We start from the raw sequence: 20,371 nt of genomic DNA on the forward strand, positions 1-20,371 counted from the left end.
CGGCAAAGCCAACCCAGAGCTAGGTTGTGACTTCTCAACCGAAGAGATACGCACGGCGCTTCAGAACCTAAACAGCAAGTCAGCGCCGGGGCCGCACGGCGCAACTAACAAGGCACTTAGAAACCTTGACGAAACCTCAATCGAAACCCTCACAGAGGAAATCAACAAAATCTGGAGGAACGGAGCACTACCCGCAGACTGGAAAACGGCCCTCATTGTGCTCATCCCAAAGCCTGGCAAGGCGCCCAACATCGATAACCTCAGACCTATCTCGCGGACGTCTTGCGTCGGCAAGGTAGAGGAGCACGCGGTCCTAAACAGTTTCTCGAAACATCTCGAAGAAAAGGATATCTGCCCCACAGCAATATTCAGCTTTAGACCCGGGCTATCCACCCAAGACACCATGAAGCTCCTCAAGCATGAGATCATTGACGCAGACACGAGACGCGAGAGTAATCCTAGGGCTAGACCTCGAAAAGGCATTTGATAATTTATCACATGACTACATACTCGACATGATCTCCAACCTCGACCTCGGCACGAGACTCTACGCTTATACAAAATCGTTCCTGAGCGACAGAACGGCCACCCTCTGTCTAGGGGAAATCAAGTCCCAGAAATACAAACTCGGCGGCAAGGGCACCTCGCAAGGTTCTGTCATCTCTCCGACGCTTTTTAACCTTGCGCTTGCCGGCCTAGGCAAGAAACTGGATCAAATCGAGAACATCAAATACACAATATATGCAGATGACGTAACGCTATGGGTCCCCAGAGGTAGCCTGGGATCAATTGAAAGCACTCTGCAGCAAGCGATCGACGCGATCGAGGAATACCTCGCTCCCACCGGCCTGCGATGTTCACCTGCGAAGTCGGAGCTCCTCGTCTACATGCCATCAAGAAGCGGTCCCAAGCCAATGAACGAAATCAGACACACACTCCCTTACTCTCAGAACAAAAGACAGAGGAACCATTCCACACGTCAGCAAAATCACAGTCCTTGGGATGCCCATTGAGAGCAACGGCTCAAACGCCGCGACAGTGGAGAAGATCGTGACAAACTCGAATAATGCCTTGAATCTCATACGACGCGTAGAAAACAGACAACATGGCCTTAAGGAAAAATCTCCTCAAGCTAACACACGCTTTTGCACTATGCCACTTCACCTACGAGGCGGCCATGCACACCTGGAAGGTAACGGAGAAGGACAAACTCAATGTACAACTGAGGAAGCTAGTCAAACTAGCACTGGGAATCCCCAAGAACACTGAGACAGAGCTCCTGCTGCAACTGGGGGTACACAATACACTTGAAGAAATCGCCGAAGCTCAAGAACAGGCTCAATGGACAAGACTCTCTGGAACCAAACCGGGTGGAGAAATCCTAGCCAAAGTAGGTCATGACACCACAGTAATGGAGAATCTATATCAAAGCGTTCCGACGGACACACGCAACTCCTACACGGTTCACCCACTCCCGTGGAACATGAATCCCGCGCACCATCAACCCAGAAGGCTGGCACGCGGATCATTCATCCAGCGCGAAATACGTGATAAGAAGATCCTAGCCTGTTTCGTAGACGCGGCACAGTACCCAACCAGGAAGACCTTCGTTGCCACCACGATCAATGAGCAAGGTCAAGTCACAAATGCTCTCACAGTCAAGACCCACAGGTCCAAGATAGCAGAACAGGTCGCCATTGCACTCGCGCTCACAGACCCGACCACCACCCATGTTTACAGCGATTCACGCTCGGCCGTCAAAGCCTTTCAGAAAGGAGCAGTTGAAAGCCAAGCACTACAAATAATCAATAGATCCGCACCGCTGCAGCATCACACCATCTGCTGGTTCCCGGCACACCTCGGAGAGATCGAGAACGCCCCTCGCAATCTCAATGAAATGGCTCACAGGAGCGCGCAAGACCTAACCCTCCGTGACGCCACCTATTCTGGTCGTGACCATCCCAGTGAGAATCGGGACCCTCCCTCCACATACAATGAGATCACAAAGCACTTCTATCTAGACCACAGAATATACAGCACACCTCATAATAAGCTCACCAGGCCTCAAGCCCTCAGGTTCAGAATACTTCAAACAAACACGTACCCCACGCAGAACAGACTACATCACTACATGCCTGACCTATACAAAACATATTGCGAAAATTGCCATAGCACACTAGACGTACATCACTTGCTCTGGCCGTGTAGTCGGACCCACGCAAACAAGGATCGAGACTCCGCCAGGCTACAAGAAGCATTACGCAGCACGGACCACGCGGAGCAGCTCTGGGCTGTCCAGCGAGCCCACAATGCGGCCAGGGAGTTAAAACTCCCGGTCCCTACGTGGGAGTAGCCCCCTCTATGGGACCTTGCGCCGCCCCGTAGCTCGCAGGACCTTTCATTAAAGTTATTTCATCCATCCATCCATGTATAGGGAGTGCTTAATGCCTGCTTCACTTCCACTGTGGGTTGGCCTGGTATTTCACTATCTTCGGGATCGGCCCACACATGAGTATTGCTTAACGCCTGCTTCACCTCCGCCACGGAGTAAGACATTTAGGAGGTAAAACTCTCGTCAGCGCGAGCGAGCGCGGGCAACCAAATAAAGTCACAATTGTTGTATGCGCCGACGGGACCGTATACAGTGGCGGCGCCATGCGGCGCGTCGTAGAAGCTGCAGCGAAAAAAAAAAAAGAAAATGCAGCATCCGGGCAGGCGGCTCCGGCCAACTCTGGCACGCTCTCAACGGCGTTAATTTCTTTCAAGGCCGCCAGCACGATAACGGCTCTGCGGGCTTGTGACCTTTTCTGGTCGCCGCAAACAGTGGAGTTTCCACTCCTAAATATTTCTTGCTCCGTGACCTCCGCCGAGGGTCGGCCCGGCATCGCACTATCTTTGGGATCGGCGCATGTATAGGGAGTGCTCAATGCCTGCTTCACTTCCACTGCGGGTTGGCCTGGCGTTGCACTATCTTCGGGATTGGCCCACGTATCGGGCATGCTTGGCATGCTTTGTCAAGAAAATTGTTCTTGTTGCGTCTGCAGTATCTACCAATGGTACCCTTGTTACCCGATTTGGTGGCAATGCAGTGAACTGTCTATACTATCAGCATTAACAGGATAGTCTATTATTACTTCACCTACTTGCCTCAAGGATTTCAGCGCAGCCCTCTGTCACGAGTATTCCTTTCATTTCCATGATTCAGTTGGTAATATTGCTCTGCTTGTTCAAAATTGCTGGTGAAGGCTTCAGTTTTAATTGTCAAGGCTTTCTTTGAAGCAATCAGTGCATACTTTCAAGCCTTCAAGTCGTTCTAATTAAGAACTGAATGCTCTCATTTATTGAAGCATGCTTATCAAGGCCGCAGTCTGCTTTGTCTTCAGCATGGAAACCATTTTGGTTATCAAAGATTGAAGCTTCCTGTTGAGCAAGAATTCGAGTGCCTCATTTTTTTTTTTTTTTTGCAAAGTGTGAAGTAGTTACCATTGTGGAGACACAAGAAACTAAGCAGCCAGTGTGTAGTTAAAAGAGTACAGAGCAAAACATAGAGAGAATACACCAACCTGCAGATCTGAGCAAAAAACCGGCAACAGTTCTTTTCACTGCAACTGCAGCTTCAGAACTTTCTAGTCTTTATTACTATTCATGCTAATTACTGTGCCTTATTAAACCAACAAGCCAAACGTTGCTCCTTTCTGCAGTTTTTTTGTGGCTTGTAGAGTGCATTTCTGTGAAGTGTGTCGCAGACTCAAATCATGTTGCGTTCTCGGTTGACTGATTCATATTCTATGCACTATGCAACCTACGCAACTACTTGTATGTACAATATTTTTTCCTGATTTCAACGATACATTATTTGTATAGGTTAGCATCTGATCCACAGTGTTTGTAGGAAAGCAAGACCAATGCCACAGCTGGCCCAATTTTTCTCATTTAAAGAAAACCCATAATCTGGCTAACAATGCTGACAGGCAAGAGGTGCCACCATCTTTGTCTGTATACAACATTGCCACCATTCAACCTCACTTTTATGTTTATCATTTTCCATCCCATTGTCTTTGGCTTTCTCTTGAAGCCAAGTGCCTTGTAATGACTACAAAACGTGTTCAAAAGGCATGCTTAAGAAAGTTTTTCGCAAGAGCTATGCCGGACTGCCACACGATTTCGCAGCAGCAAGCAGTAGCACATGCAGTCGTCAAGTCTATTGAAAGACTTTATTGAACCTTTAGAAGGAGTTGATCATCTACAGGACATGGCATCTGGAAAACTGTTTATTACCAAATGAGCATGTTGCAGTTGACAAAAGGGAGCACAGTGCTCTGCAAGATTATCAATATTTTACAACCGTTCGGTCTTCAGAAGGGGTCATCCACTGATGTCACACATACACAGTGTGCCTCCTCCTTCAAGGCCAGTGTCCTCAAGACAAAGCTCAACACAGTTCAAATCTCAATTTCACATGTGCACAAGTGAAAACTAGGAGAGTTGGTGGAGATGCATAATATAATGGTGCAATATATCTGTCTTTCTGCACCATTTATGTGCATATTAATGTGAGCAACTACGTAATGTTACTTTCATTGTATAGAAAGCTTCTGGAGTACTCACTGAACACCACAGCGAACAATAATGTTCATCGTAAGCTTCATCTGTCGCCATCGTTTCACAGATTAAAACAAAACAAAAATTTCTGACTTGCCACTCAAGCTTGAGTTGCACTCACTGCTGTGTGCACTTATTCGCTAAAGCAAGTGTCAATGCAGACATCTTGTACACGTCTATTATTAGAAAACCTTATTCTAGATGTGCCAAAGCCTCACACCAAAATGTCCACAAAAGCAAACATGCCTTACAATGCACTCAAACTTGGTCTTCCAAATTTATCTAAAATAGCTATATAATGATTGCACCTGTATTATTTGGACAGGTGGGCATTATTTCAAGCAGTTCTGAAAGGCTCAGATTATTAACTTAATTAATTAGCTACAGTGCCATCAAGACGTTCCTGCAGGGGCAACAAATGTAGACACAATTTTCAATGGTCACAAAAACAGAAAAGCCTAATGCAGAATTTCACCAACTACAAGACATAAGCTAAAGGGGAAAAAAAAGAGGACAGAGCAGAAAACAATTTGGTCAAATATGCCAAATTAGTGTAAATGAACCATTTGTGTTTAATTAAATCAGTCAACTGATAAATTGTACAAAAGTTGTGCAAAGCAAGACTATGTCACCATGCAGCTTCACCTGCTGAGTGTCCAGGTTATGCTTTCGCTTGAGCAAGTAGCATTTAAGCACATCGACCCATATTTTGGCTACAGTGATTTCTAAGCCTTTATAATAACTAGGGGTGTGCAAACGTTCAGTTGAATTGTACCCGATTCGAAAATTCCCTACTTGAAGCTGCTGAATATGAATTTCTTTTGAATAGTATTTAAGGGATAAAAACACTTATTGGAGTCCCAAAGGAAATGAAGTGATAGATCACAGAGCTCTTCTAAAAGATTCTGCATCTTTGGAACCTGCCACCTACGGCGTGTAAAATGTCTTGGCATGGTATGAAAACAATATTTCAATAATTTGTCAATTTTTCACTCACTTCTAATTTAAATACAGAATTTTTAAGCAACGTAAGGCCCCTGCAGCATACTGAATTTCAGACAGACCACTGTCACATAAAATGAAAAACTGAATTGAAATTTCAAGAAGTTGTGTTTTTTTTCTTATTTAAGTGCACAGATTATACATTTGTTATTTCAACCACTAAATTCTGACCAGAAAGGGTAAAAAAAAAATATGTTAATGCAGTGAACTCTGGGTAATTCAAGCACAGTTCAAAACTTCAGCTAATTAAAACAAACCTAACAATCTTGTTTGCCCATTATGTTTTGAAAGAAATTTGTAGATGCTTTATGGTTACTTCAAGCCTTCTGGCTTCTTAGAACAGAGGAGTTCAGCTGAGATTTGAGAAGATGTTTATGATATATGCGAAGTCAAAAATTGCCAATGCTTCATTTTCACACTGCTGTGTGTATAGACAGATCCCACTGCCAGATGTCACTAATGACCAAGGTTGCTTCGAATGTGACTGGATTACATCCATTCACATCTGTGTTCTTGTCATACATTACTTTAGGTGCAATCAAGCTTGCATGTGAACTGTTACGGAACATACCTATCTACCATTGAGCAGTTTGAACAGATTAAATTTAAACAATAATATGCTACTGCTTGGGGTCTGATGTATTGGAAATAAACAAGTAATTAGTACGTCCTTGTGAAGCTGACACCAGCGAATTGTGCCTGCCTAGCCATATCATTGACATCAGCCTTTTTCACGTCCACTGCAGGACGAAGCCCTCTACCAGTGATCTCCGTCAGGCAACTGCCATTTTAGGCAGGCAAATTTTGTAGCGCCATCACACCACCTAATCCAGAGCTGCCAGAAGTTGTGCACTTGAGGCTGGTCAAATAATACAGCCGCACCATAGTGGCTTGTGTTGTTGCTAAATATTTTTACAAAAAATTTTCTAGAGACTAACTTAATAGCACAGTGTGCTTCGACGAGTCATACACTTCCTGCATCACACTCTCTCGTTGTAGTGCTTAATCTTTGCAAACTCCTCGCGCTGGTAAATATTAAGTGAGCTAGATTGATCGATTATTTGTCTAGAAGTCTATGATTGTTTTCCACGTCACAATAGGGCTATTTTTTTTACCAACACTAGCTACATGAGTGTAGCTACCGTAGGAAGTCACCATTTTTCTTAATTGATGTAGAAATGCTGCTCTGTGCACCTACACGATGCCATTTCTTATAACAGAAGTGTAGTACGAAAACTACACTTTCTACACCCTAGGTTTATTGAGTGTAGGCAGCAGACGACAGACAAACAGGCTGGCTTAGCAAACGCAAAGTGCCATTTTGTCTGCAACTCTCAGTGCTGTCTGTACATATGTGGTGACGAGAGTGAAGGTTCACTGTAGGGACAGCAGCGAAATGCTGGAGTGACCATGTGTCACAGAGAAAGGTGATCTAATCTCCCAAGAAGAAAAAGCTATCTTAGTCGTAGCTCTTTCAGACTACACGCTGTATTATATGCATGGAGAGGTCGTCTTAGTGCGCTGAGCATTTGCGATGTATTTGGCTGCAGTTTGTCTACATTTGTTGGTGTAAGGAAACTAGTATGTCGGCCTTTATTGCTCAGGCAAGGGCATATGTATGCAGGGTGTTTCCATGAAGACAAAGTAATATTCCAAAATAGCCATTCTGAAATAAAAGAATGGTTCCTTCAGAGAATGCCGTTGTCAGTGCCACACACAGAGTGACAGGTGATATGTGATAATTAGTCACTAATGAACAAAACTCCTTTATTCTCGTCGTAATTGGGAAATTGAAGCAAACTTTTCATACCAGCCATATCAATGTTCTGATCTGGAAAAATGCGCTTACCCGTGGAACTGTGGCACGATAAATTTGGGCGATCAGAGCACACGAAACCAAAACTGAAAGGCTGCGGCGAGCGCAAAGCCACGCCCTCGAAGGTGACGTAAGCAGAATGTTGCCTCGAAGGGTGTGGCTTTACATTCGCTGCAGCCTCCCAATTTTGGTTTCGCACGCTCTGATCACCGAAATTCATCGTGCTACAGTTCCACGGGTAAGCGCATTTTTCCAGATCAGAACATTGACATGGCTGGTATGGAAAGTTTGCTTCAATTTTCCAATTACGATGAGCCCACTGAAATTAGAAGTTAGATAGTTGATTATTAATTTTTTTTAATTACATACTAATTACCACCCATCACCCCGTGGTCGCCACCGCTGACGGCACATTCCCGAAGGGACCGCCTTTTAGTTAAAATGGCTATTTTTAAATATTGTTAAGGTCTTCGTAGAAACACACTGCACAGGCAGCCGGTGGGTGCGAAGCCAGGCAAAGTGGAATGCCAGGCACTTTTTTGTCTGCTAATACAGAAGACGATGCACAGTCTGCTGTGATTGGCTATAGTCCAGTCAGCAAAGTGAAGTGAGCATACGACATCAAGCCTCTGCCCAGAACGACACTCATCTGCACAAGCCTGTACAAGTGTAGGTAAAAGAAATAGCCCTAATACGACACTGTTTCGTAAAGAATGGATGCCAAAGGTCCTGCTGCTGCTCTTCAATTTCAACTGCCAGTGCCAAAAAGGACGAGTTGACATAATCTTCACGTGACCTCCCTCTATGCCACACTCTCTGAATTGGCCAGTGCTGATGTCGCATGACCACACTCCACAAGAGGTGGCAACACCTTGATTTCACATTGCTTTCATATTTCGCATTACAAAAGACAGATTACAAAGCCTGATCTTTCAATCTAGTCTGACTTCGTATTTTCTCTTAGTGCCCCAAGCAGACTTGTCCCGCACCACCATGTTGCAAGATGTACTCTTTAGCTGTGGAACCCAGTGCAATGAATGCTGTTGCAAGCACTTCCAGATAATGTCCCTCTGCACTGCCCTTAAACAGACTGATGATCGCAGCATCACTCAATGAAAAAGCAGTGCAGCATACCAGTAGAATGAAAGGAAATATCCTTGTCCACATGGCAACTGGCAGGCAGTCCGCTCGCTTATCACACACAGGACCGGCGTACATGTTACTGCCTTGTCAGTGGCAGGGTGTTAATGATTATTCACAGGTTAGGTTTGAATAGTGCACCAAAAGCATAGCTTTTTAATACGCACTCTTAAGACGCATTCAAGCGTGGAAAAAATGTTCAGGACTAGAGCGTCACTTGCAATTGTCATCTTTCCTGTCTTGAACTTCTTTTCCGCCTTCGGTTGCCTCTTAACATTGCGTAATAAGATGAACCAACTAGCCCGGCAACGAGTATTCATACGTTACATGTCCTTTTTGCTAGCTCTTAAAATAGAGTTCATGCTGTGTCTTGGCACGAAACTGTACCTGACGATGAAAAAAAGTCACATTTTATTCATTGCACACGCAAAAAAATTCAAGGCGCACTTAATTATCCCTACGTGGATGAATGCGAAAGCTTGCGACCACCATGCGGTGCTTAGACATTATGCCACAACGCAAGGAGGTCGTGGCTTCGACTCCCACCAAAGGTGGAGGGTTCGTAGCCTTTTTGTACCATGATGCGGTCACACCACCAACGCTGGACTGTCTGCCTCGTGAGCCATTTAATGCTTTCGCATCAAAACAACACTTGCAGAAAACAGCCCCTAGAAGAACGAACACTTCCTGCAGCATGGCCAGCCCATCCGGCAAGGACTGTGCCCACATCTACAGAGTGTAGCTTACACCGCGCACATCAGAGACCACTGTCTATAAAAGTGTGAGGGACAGAATTTGCAAGAGGGCCGAGTTCCTGCAAAGCCTCAAGTAGACAGAATTGGAATTCAAAAGTGTAGACATTTCAGCCCGTTGGTACTGTACATCATTAAATAGTTAAACTAAAGCCATACATGCAAGACCCAAAGAATACAACGAGAAATACCAGCGCTAACTTTCAGCTGACAACCTGATGAAAACACTCCACCCCCTTAGACTGTGGCACATGCGCCAAGAACAGCTACAACCAATCCTAACACCACAAAAGTGCACACGATGAAAAGACATTGCATGCAAAGAATAAAATGACCTAAAGAAAGAAAAGACCTGATAAGTCAAAGAGACGGTCATTCTTCAGCGTGCTAAGTAAGGAAGGTCATTGAAGCAGCGGTGGGTTGGGGGTGGACACTTGTGTCAGCGTGCCATTTCTTTCACTCAGAGAAAAAGGAATAATTCCTTACGCTGCGGATACAGCTCTTCAGGCATGCGCGACGTGCCCAGTGTTTTGCATACTGTTGATGTTCGAGGTTGCCTTCCACTTTTCCTAGCTCGTTTACATCATTTTGTGCTTTGTATGCAGTGCTTCATCCCCATGTGTACCTTCGCGGCGATGGGAGTGACTGTGGCTGGCCTTGCACATACCACCACAGTCCACAGAGGGTTTTCGTCAGGTTGTCAGCTGCAAGTTGGCACTCGGATGTCTCGTTCTCTTTGTTCTGTCCTGTGTGTATCACACTATCTTAACTTCCAAATTCCAAGTTTCAGCACGTAGAAGCCTTTCTAACTTATACAGCGAGACACCAAATTACAAGCAGCTCACCTTAAAGGGCCCCTAAGCAGCTTTGGCCATTTTAAACAGACAAGCGCAGCCTATATATTACATGCTGGCGACTGTATCTCCAAAGCATTACAGCACTGCCTGCCGCAAAAACAGCTAAAGTTTTAAACCAAACGCTGTGTACCCTCTGTCTCAAAGACGCTGGACTCCCAGCTCGAGAATCGAGGTCACAAGCACCATGACGTAAAATGCACTGTTAGTAGCTGCGTCTCACCATGACACGTGATTTTGGCTAATCATCCAATGCGGGAGATGCAATGCAGCCACTGTAAATGCACGTCACACCAGAAAAGGAAAAGAAAAAGAAAAGACAAGCAGCAGGGGGAAGGCTCGATGCCCGAGCATGATGCAGCCCCTCAGCTCCGGCATGGGAGAAGGCAGCGAAGGAACACTGCATGTGGGATACTAGCCGGGAAAAATGGGAAGAGTGTCTCCATTGGCAGTGACAGTTGCCTCCAGGCAGCATTGGTAACAGGAAAGCTAATTTCTTTTATCTCCTCCAGTAATGAACCGATTTGAAAAATTATTTTAGTAGGAGGCACCTCAGACGGCGTTTTACAACTTCCACTGTATGGAGACCAAACATAGGAATAACTGCTGAAATATTTTTCTAAGCTTGACACTGTTATAAATTAGTAAATAATGAAATTATGCCCACAGGTAATTGCAAACTTCAATTTCAGTTATGGCTTTTCTTTCATCCTTTTTTTCCTTTCACTCCCAGTGTGTTTAATAAAATCCCACAGTCAAGCAGGCACTGTTAAATACAGTGATAAATACAGTTCTTCTTGCAAGAGCTGCTTCTCACATGCACACTGCCTTGTGCCTCAACAATTTACAATACCGCAACACTTCTAAAAAAAAAAAAGAATTTGCAGATACAAAATGTTAAGTGCCTCAGCAGTGGTACGCACTGGCAACCTAGAAAACACTGTTTTCAACGGTACACAGCACCTTCCTTTTGAGATCAGCGCCTTTTTCTCGTGAAAGGAAGCACCCATTCACTTGCACCATGGCCTACAATATACAGGGCCATTTGTGGGCCGCCCTGTCTCGGAGAGCATGCTCATACAATCTGTGTGCTGCAAACCGGCCTGTCTGAATGTGGCAAAAACCAGTGCCAGACAATGGTAGCAGACGACGAGCACTAAAGCAGAAGATACACCATTCACTAGTGGCATGCGGTTTCCCACAATACCACCTAGAGGGAAACCTGGCACTACTGTCTATGTGAGCTTGTTAAAAGGAGCCGCAACATCATGGGTATGCTGAACACTCAGGTCGTCTTTGAGTATAGCTTGTCATGAAACATGGTAATGGCTGTGCAAATGAAGTCCTGTCGGAATTAAATCTTCAAAACAACACATCTTTTTTTTGTAGCATGTTTCATTTATGTTTGCTCAGATAATGTATATAAGATTTAAAGAACACTTTCAAAATATAGTAAGTCACCAACCATACTGCATTTCCAACTAAATGTACAATTCAGGCTTCAGTGTTTAGCTTTAATAATAAATTCTTGTATAACATTATAATAAAAATGACATCTTACTATATGCTGTACTAGCAGAGACCAGTGTCGCCAGACATGGTGCCCTGGCTTTCAAAGGAAGATACCAAACCTGAAGCTGGCCTTAGTTACCAGCACTCCCACGTACACAAGGGCAACACTTTTCCCTCTAGGTTATTGTGGGTAAACTTTATGAATACTGGAATGTAGTAACTGATATAAAACAAGCTGCAAATTGTGACATCATTGAAATGGAGCAGCACTGCATTTCATGTAGTCAAAAACAAATGAAACTTTACTAGTGCAGTTAAATTCTCTCAGAAAAATGAATAGAAAATAAAAGTGACAGATGTAGCCAAGTTTTCAAGGTAACCTGTCAAAGGTAGTCAAACTCATAAATAGTCGAGAAGAAAATCAAGGACAGCGGGCCCACTGTTTTGTTGCAGTAAACTCAGTTTTCGTGACAAGGCTGTAATGACACTTCAGCTTAACTGTGAACGAAACAGGCAAGTAAAGGTAATCATGTTATCAAACTGAATCCACCGCAAAATTCCACCCATGTGCAACATCTGAGCAGAAATCAGCCACTAGTTTAGCTGCACAATTGATGTACGCCTGGCCCTCCTATTCCAGTAACATTCAGGATGTATTCCTGCATTCCAGTATCAAAGTCCTGTACGTTAAAGCCCCCCAGTCTTCTGCTTTCTGTTGTTCGTCACATCGTCTGGATTCTACAGACAGTGTCCAGCTCAGCCAGCCTATTTCAGAACTAGTGCTGGCAACATCGCACTCACGACCCACATCTGCCTCGAACAGCCAGCATGTTCAACCCTCTCGGAAGGCCAGCGAGCACTCTGTAGAGACGTGAACTTCGACAAGACATCATACACATCGTAATGCCCAGTTCGGGAACTCGTCAGTCAGCACAGTCATAACAAGCACGTGAAAGGTGCAGTCGCACATCATGTGGCATCAAATGCCTGCAGGTACCAGTCGGGCAGTACAGCAAACTCCCCGGGATCGGCGAGATGCGTGCAGACAATCTCATGAGATGAGGGCAGGTACTGGAAGAGGTAGACCACCCTGTGCAAACCACAACAACAAAAAAAAATGCATTTGGATCACGGGGTGACAGGGTCGGACGGAAAGGCGGTGGTGTTCTAGTTCTCGTGCATCCCAACCTACCTTCCTCTGCACTCGATATTGAATGCCATCACGAAATTCTCTGCGTGAACATATCTCTCCCTGGAAGCACTAACATACTCATCGCTTTCTATCGTGTGCCTTACTGTGACATTTCCTTTGTGGAAGAACTACACACTGTACTTCTCGGTTTGCACAACTGCTTTGCTAGAGCCAACGTTATTCTCTGCGGTGATTTCAATTACCCTGATATAATCTGGGATACTTTATGCGCTATTCCTGGCCAATCCAAAAGATTCCTCGATCTTTTACTTATGTATAACCTTACTCAGACAGTAAATATGCCAACTAGGATCAACAACACCCTTGATCTAGTTTTTGTTTCGCACCCAGAAATGGTCCACTCAATGTCTCGCGCTCACGGTCTCAGCGATCACAATATAATTTTATTTAACCTATCAGTATCGAAGCCTCCCCGTAACCCTTCCATTAAAGTTATCCGTGATTATAACAAAGCAGATTTCACTACTATGAACGCTGAACTCACAAATCTTTATCACACATTTAAACAGCTCGCTCCTTCCAGGACTGTCAACCAAAACTGGTTAATATTGAAGCGTAAACTCTTGGCGCTAATTGAAGCCTGTGTTCCAGTCATATGCATTCGTGGCGACGCTGGCAAACCCTGGTTCAGTAGTGCCCTAACTAAGCTATCCCGGAAGAAAAAACGTCTTTTTCGCATAGCTAGGCGTTCTAGTTCAGCCCTCAGGTGGGAAAAATACTTCACATGTTTGAAGGAGTATACAAGCCTCTTGAAGACCTCTAAAAAGAAATTCTTTCATCAGGATCTACTGAACATAATGAGCAAAAATCCACAAAAATTCTGGAATCTGATTTCCCCTTCGAGCTATCAATCACACAACATATCGCTTTCTAACCCGGATGGTTCGCATGTCGCCTGACGAACGTCCTTATGTTATGAACTATTAATTTTCTTCGATATTCACTCATGAACCGCATCATAACATTCCGAACTTTTCTGATCCCAAATTTTCCCAGATGCTGCCCATTACAGTTACGGCGGAAGGCATCGCAGAGCTGATCGAAAAGTTGAAATGATCAAGCAGTCCCGGCCCCGATAACATATCTGCTAAAGTTCTCAAAGCAACCGTAGTCCCATCAAGTCGTTTACTACAAATAATCTTTACCCAATCCCTCAATGAAGGCGCGCTTCCAGATGACTGGAAGGTCAGCAAAGTAGTTCCAGTACTCAAAAGTGGTAACTGGTCTGATCCTTCAAATTATCGTCCAATCTCTTTAACATGCATTGCATGCAAACTAATCGAACATATAATTTATTCCCACGTCGCCCTACACCTTGATAACAACGGGTTCTTTTTCGCAAATCAACACGGCTTCAGGTCTGGTCTTTCTTGCGAAACGCAACTTTTTGAATTTATCACCAAGCTTCATTTAAACCTAGATTCATTATTTCAACCTGATGCAATATTCTTAGACTTCTCAAAGGCATTCGATCATGTTCCCCATCGACGACTAATCTGCAAACTCTCTTCTCTCAGCCTACACCCGCAAATTCTAGCCTGGATTAAATGCTTCCTCACCGACCGCCTTCAGTACACTGTTATAGGTGGATGTTCTTCAGCCTCAAGCAAGGTATTTTCTGGAGTTCCACAAGGATCAGTCCTTGGTCCCCTTTTCTTTCTCATCTACATTAATGACGTCGCTTGTGGTATTTCATCATCCATACGCCTTTTCGCGGACGACTGTGTCCTTTATCGTGGAATTTCTACTGAGTCTGACCAGGCCCTTCTTCAGAACGACCTGGATTTAATAGATAACTGGTGTACCAAATGGTTGATGCACCTTAACATTTCTAAATGCAAATTGATTCAAGTTTGCCGCAAGCACACAAACATCACCCATGAGTACTCATTACGCACAGTCAACATCTCGCAAGTACAAACGTATCGCTACCTCGGTATCCTAATCGCTAGCAATCTTAATTGGTCGGAACACATCACGAAACTGATCGCCGACAGCTCTAAAACACTAGGCTTCATCAGGAGAATGTTATCGTTGTCACTTACTTCCGTCCGTAAACTGGCATACGAAACTTTTGTTCTAACAAAACTTGAATACGCATCCACGATTTGGTGTCCACATCAAACATATCTAATCAACGCAATAGAATCGGTCCAGAACCATGCTGCTCTATTCATATCTTCAAAATATGACTACAAAACTAGTATCAGTAGTATTAAGTCATCGCTCAATTTACCCACATTAGTTTATCGATGCAAGAGAGCACGTCTATGCTTATTCCACAAGTTGTACTACCATTTTCAACATCTGCGCGAATCACTTCTACCACCAGCACGTTCGTCACGACGCCTGTTCAATTCACTCAGTTTACAGCGCCTGTATGGATCAACTGCTGCCTTCAATAAATCATTTTTGTCCACAGCAATCCCGGAACAGAATGCACTCCCAGATGCAATTGTCAGGGAGCATGATCCTGAAGAATTTAAAGAGCAGTTGCTTTCACATTTTGGAAAGTACAATTGAACAATTTCTCTGTTCATTCCAAGTGTTGTTGCATTTGAAGTTGCCTGTACTCCTATTTTGTTTTGCTGCATTACTTAACCTACGTTATTTCAATTCATTCTTGATGTAACATCTTTGACTTATGTATATCTATGACTCCCCCCCCCCTTATGTAATACCCTGTAAAGGGTCCTTAAGAGTCCAATAAATGATGATGATGATGCAAAGCAATTTATTTTTAGGCACATTAAACTCGTCCAGTTCTTAAGCACGACGCTGTGCCATGGGGCCAGACACTGCAGGGGAGGCGCTTTGGATTAACTTTGACTGCCTAGGGTTCACACAAAAATAAATCAGCAAACTTTGGTAGTTCCTCTCGCATGGAAGTGATTTACTGTGGCAGCAGCAGATTCTCACAGCTGACACCATCACCTTCGAAACAATTTCCTTGCTAGCAAAACTTGACTCTGGCAAGGTCCATCTTGGTTCATCTTGAAGGTATATTGAACAAGCATGATGGGCTGAGGACAAAACGATGACAATGACAACAGGTCTAGTGCTGACAGCCAACTGCACTTTAATAGAAGAAGCACCAGGCACTTATAGCCACGTCAAAAAAATATATATATATATTTGTAGTGACAGGAATGCGCACAGGGGGCACAGGTTCCTGAAAGATGCGACGACCAAAAGAAAGAAAGAAATTATAGAAGCATACTTTCAGCGAAAGACAATGATAAGGTGTCAGCATGGCATCACTCACCCAATAAAACAAGATATGTTATTTCTGGATAAACACCTGCACCTGTAGGTGTAGCTGCGGCCTAGCTGTAGAGCGCCTGCCTCGGCTGCGGGAGGTTGTGGGCTCAATTCCCAGCGCTGCCGGGCACCAAATGGTAACCAAATGGGCAAGAGTGCACCCCAACCTAGCGTTCGGCTTTCTGCAGGGGTAATAGACTTGGGAAAGGAGCCTGCGCACTAAGTTCCTATCGAAACCTTCGTAAGCTTAAAAAGAAAAAAGTTTCGGCTGCTCCTATGGCGAGCTAGGGAAACCCTGTGGTGCACCAAATGCACCTATTGAGGTAGGGATGCCTTCGGGTTGGTGGCAAACATGCCTTCCCAAGCGTAGAGGTGTCCGAGCACCGGTAGGTACCCACCGGCAGCACTTGCCTCCCACAGCCGCGGTTGCACTTGTAGGTGCAGTTGTTTATCCAGATATAACATCTCTAGTTTCGATAGGCTGAGTGACGTCATGCTGACAGAGTTATTTTTGTCTTTTGCTATACAGTATGCCTCTACGATTTATTTTTTGGTTGTCGCATTTTTTCAGGAACCCGGTGCTATTAGAAAGCGTAGTGCATGTGCATTTGTAACAGTGAATGAATACTGTACAGTTTTTTCTACATTGTTTCTGCGCTCTCTTGTTTCGTCATTGAAACATTGCCCAGTCTAACATGACTATGGATGGCTGGTGTATATTTCAAGAAAGCTTATTTGGCACTCAGTGTTAGTCCTGCAGTTGTTGCTTTCTTGTCCTCATGCCATTGCGCTGTTTCAGTGTACAGCCGCTCGCTAGATGACCTGCAACACCCTTGCCCATGGTCGAAGGAGCTCCAAGACTGCACAGCACCTTAGACATACGGAATATTAGTTAAATAAATATGTACCAGTAATTGAAACTGTGCTTAGGTCCGCAATTTTTCCTATGTCGGCACAGCCGTGCAGGTGATATTGCCCGCAACTGTACCTTCAGCTTCCTTGCAACGCACACAGTGTGGTACTCATCCCCTACAGTACTAGTACAGTAGAGCCTCATTCATACGTATTGCAAAAAATAAAAAAGTGAGGGAAAACATACTAACCAGGAAAACGTACAATGTGGAGTCACAGAAGATTGACAGACTCAATGCTAGTTGAAATCTACGTAATGCGAAGCGTTGCGCAAATCTTTGCAGCACGACACGGCGACGCGAGTCGAGCTGGTAGGGCCCCGAAAAGAGTGTTCTAGTTTTTATGGCTTCGGCATGCTTATGTTTGTACTCCTCGAATTTGGCCCAGGTCAGCAGCGTGTTTGAGCGGGGCATTTTGGCAAGAAGGTTTGATGTGCACATTAGGCGCAAATGTTTGCAACACTAAACGTTGACATGCTTCGATCTGGTGGGGCCCAAGCAACCCAAAATGCACACACTACGTTGTCGTTTTCCTATTGAGTAGTGTTTTATGACAGTGACAGGAAGCCGAAACAAAATCAAGCTGGAGGGCAAACGTGCAAACAGACGGGTGAAGGTGCTTATTGCAGTAGGGTCGGCGGCAAAAGCTATGAATGTGGCGCACAACGACCTGGGAGGAGATTCGCTTGTAGCTTAACAGGAAATTGAGTGCGCACCAGCATCTTCACGTGAGAATATTGAGGGGAAGCTACTCTGGCAGGTGGCTACTGTTTTGATTGTGTGCGCCTGCCGCTGCTTCTTGTTTACGTAAGATGTGTACCATATGATCATAGCTTGGCGATCTACTCAATGTTGACACTGAAAGATTATGTTTTCCGAGAAAGTATAAACTGGTAAAAAAGATGCATAACTGTACTGAGCAAGTTTTGGTGTTCTCGATCATGAATGTTAGCACTGGGATATTGTATGTAACGGGATAATGTCAACGACGTTCTACTGTCCACATATTACTACATGCACAAACCCCACCATTCTCAGAGTATGAGCCGGGCACGACACCTCACACAAATTACCCAGAGATGTCGCACATATAGCGCAGTGGTTTCATGCTGCAAAGTGTATGTTACCGCAGGGACATGAGTTTGAATGATACAACACTGACCTTTTTTGCAACAACAGTTGAAAATGAGAAAGGGTAAAAATAGAAAGCCATGGATAAATAGCGACCCCTTGAAAATAATTCTGATTTCTTGCTAGCTAAGATATTAAAATATTGCAAGAGTTCAACCAATTCTGCAACAGGTTAAACAGCGACGCTAGAAAAGCAAAGATAGCCTATCATAAAAACATATTTTCACACATAAAATTGGACTTTGCAAAAATATGGAAGCTTTAACTGGAAGAACAGTACCATGCAATGCACCTAAACAAATAAAAGTTAACAATATTATTTTAAAGGGTAGGGAGCTTACGATGCAATTAATCAGTGCTTTGTGAATGTGGTTGTTGGTGATGTGGACACAATGCAATATGAAGTGGAAGTAGGTAAACAGCTGAATTCTCTCGTGTTACACGAAGTACCACCAGATGAGGTGTACAGATACATAAAAGAATAAAGGAGCAATGGTTCAAGTGGCTATGATGGACATAAAGGTGGCTCTACTTAAGACAGCCGCATTAACACTTAGCCCTATATTACCATATCTCATAAATTTTTCGTTTCTGTTGGGAACTTTCCCGACAAAACTTAAAAGTGGCAAAAATTACTCCTATCCATAAAGGCGACAATGCTTGTGAATTGACAATTTATTGACCGATATCCGTGCTACCTGTATTCTCGAAAATATATAAAAAATGTATATATAAGCGTCTTACGAAATATTTCGACAAACGAAATTTATTGTCACGATATAAATATTGTTTTCAAAAAAAAAAAAAAAACCTATGGAGGAGGCTCTATTAAGTGTAAAATACTGCATAACAGAAAATATTGAAAATAAGAAGTTCACATTAGGTGTCTCCCTTTACTTTTAGCAATAACTTTTGGACACTTTCAGCAATCATCTGATACCTGTGCTATGATAGTTCCTTTTAACCGAAGCTTAGGCCTAGCATACCCGCCGAGTCCGTTCACGTACTATCGGCCCGTATGGGTTTAGGAATGAACAAGCCTAACAAGGATAAATCACTCTATATTTCGGCTTTCACATCGTCATGTTTTTGTGTCTGCAGTGTCAGCACAAGAAGCGATGAGCGCCGATGTGACACAGTGTAAACATACGTATATGCGCTGTCGCCAAAGGCTGCCACCACCAGCCTATGCTTCTCTGATGAAGATATGCGACTAGACAGACGTGTCGATTGAAACGCATAATTGAACTATGAAAACGTTGCATATCCCTGCATGAAAAACAAGAAACGGCTATCAAAACCGGCAGTAACAGCCCATACAGCATCCCGGCTCAGCGGTTCATTTAGGACTTTCTTCTAAGTTAAAATAACAATCGCAAATGAAAATCAGAGTTGTGGCACTTCCAAGCATACTATTGAATACAGACAACACCTTTTCCTTTTTGATACAGGCGTAAGTTTTAGTTGTGGGGCAATAGCGCAGTTATTATGTCTGTGCAACACGGGTTTGCAAAACTAAGACTGTGCCTAGGTCTTAATATGGCAAATTATACACACCTTGCCACAGGTTGACGTGGTGTAGCTTTAAAGCACCGGGCTTGACATGTCTAGATCAGACGATCGAATCCTGGTGGTAGCGTTCCTTTTATTGCACTCTCTGTTGCTTTCTGTATTCAAAAAATATATACGGTGCCCAGGCACGTCGTTTTTCTCGTCCTAGGGCTCCTTTTCGCACCAGTACCCAGCGCCTCCCACTACGCTGCGCCTGCCTAGCACCCCAGTATCCAGCGCGAGACATTGGGCCCATAATCTGGCATGGCATTGGACACCGGGTTTTGCAATAAGGCAGTCACGAGAACAGCAGCTTCCACACTGCTTTTGTGAAGAATAGAAACAGGATTTGCCAATTCATTCAGTAAATAAAAGCCTGTTGACATAGTAAGCACTTCTTTATTGTTTTCTTGATACCCTCGATAATTCGGCATTCGGTTAATTCGGGCACCCTTTTCAGTCCCGTGAAATTCAAATTAACAAGGTTTTACTGTATAGCATATACATTTAACCATTCCAAGGAACTGGGAGTTTGATTCGTAAATATATGACTCTCCTTAAGAGGCATGCCGAAAATGCTCAAGGTGTTGTGGAGTGGTGGAACAAACACCCACTGCATGTCTGCT

The 20,371-nt window shown here is 44.0% G+C and overlaps 1 protein-coding gene across 1 annotated transcript in view; it reads right to left on the reverse strand.

The window, feature by feature from the left end:
* Nucleotides 1-5,160: 5,160 nt before the first annotated feature.
* The window catches only part of Rai1 (Rat1 Interacting Protein 1), an 81,383-nt gene continuing 66,172 nt past the window's right edge, over nt 5,161-20,371 (reverse strand). Inside the window, exon 6 of the mRNA XM_065427192.2 lies at nt 5,161-12,768. Within this exon, the coding sequence (XP_065283264.1) occupies nt 12,648-12,768 (121 nt within the window). The 3' untranslated portion in view covers nt 5,161-12,647. The remainder of the gene's footprint in view (nt 12,769-20,371) is intronic.

The sequence above is a fragment of the Dermacentor albipictus genome, chromosome 5, assembly GCF_038994185.2.
Source record: "Dermacentor albipictus isolate Rhodes 1998 colony chromosome 5, USDA_Dalb.pri_finalv2, whole genome shotgun sequence".
NCBI classification, from domain to species: Eukaryota; Metazoa; Arthropoda; class Arachnida; order Ixodida; family Ixodidae; genus Dermacentor; species Dermacentor albipictus.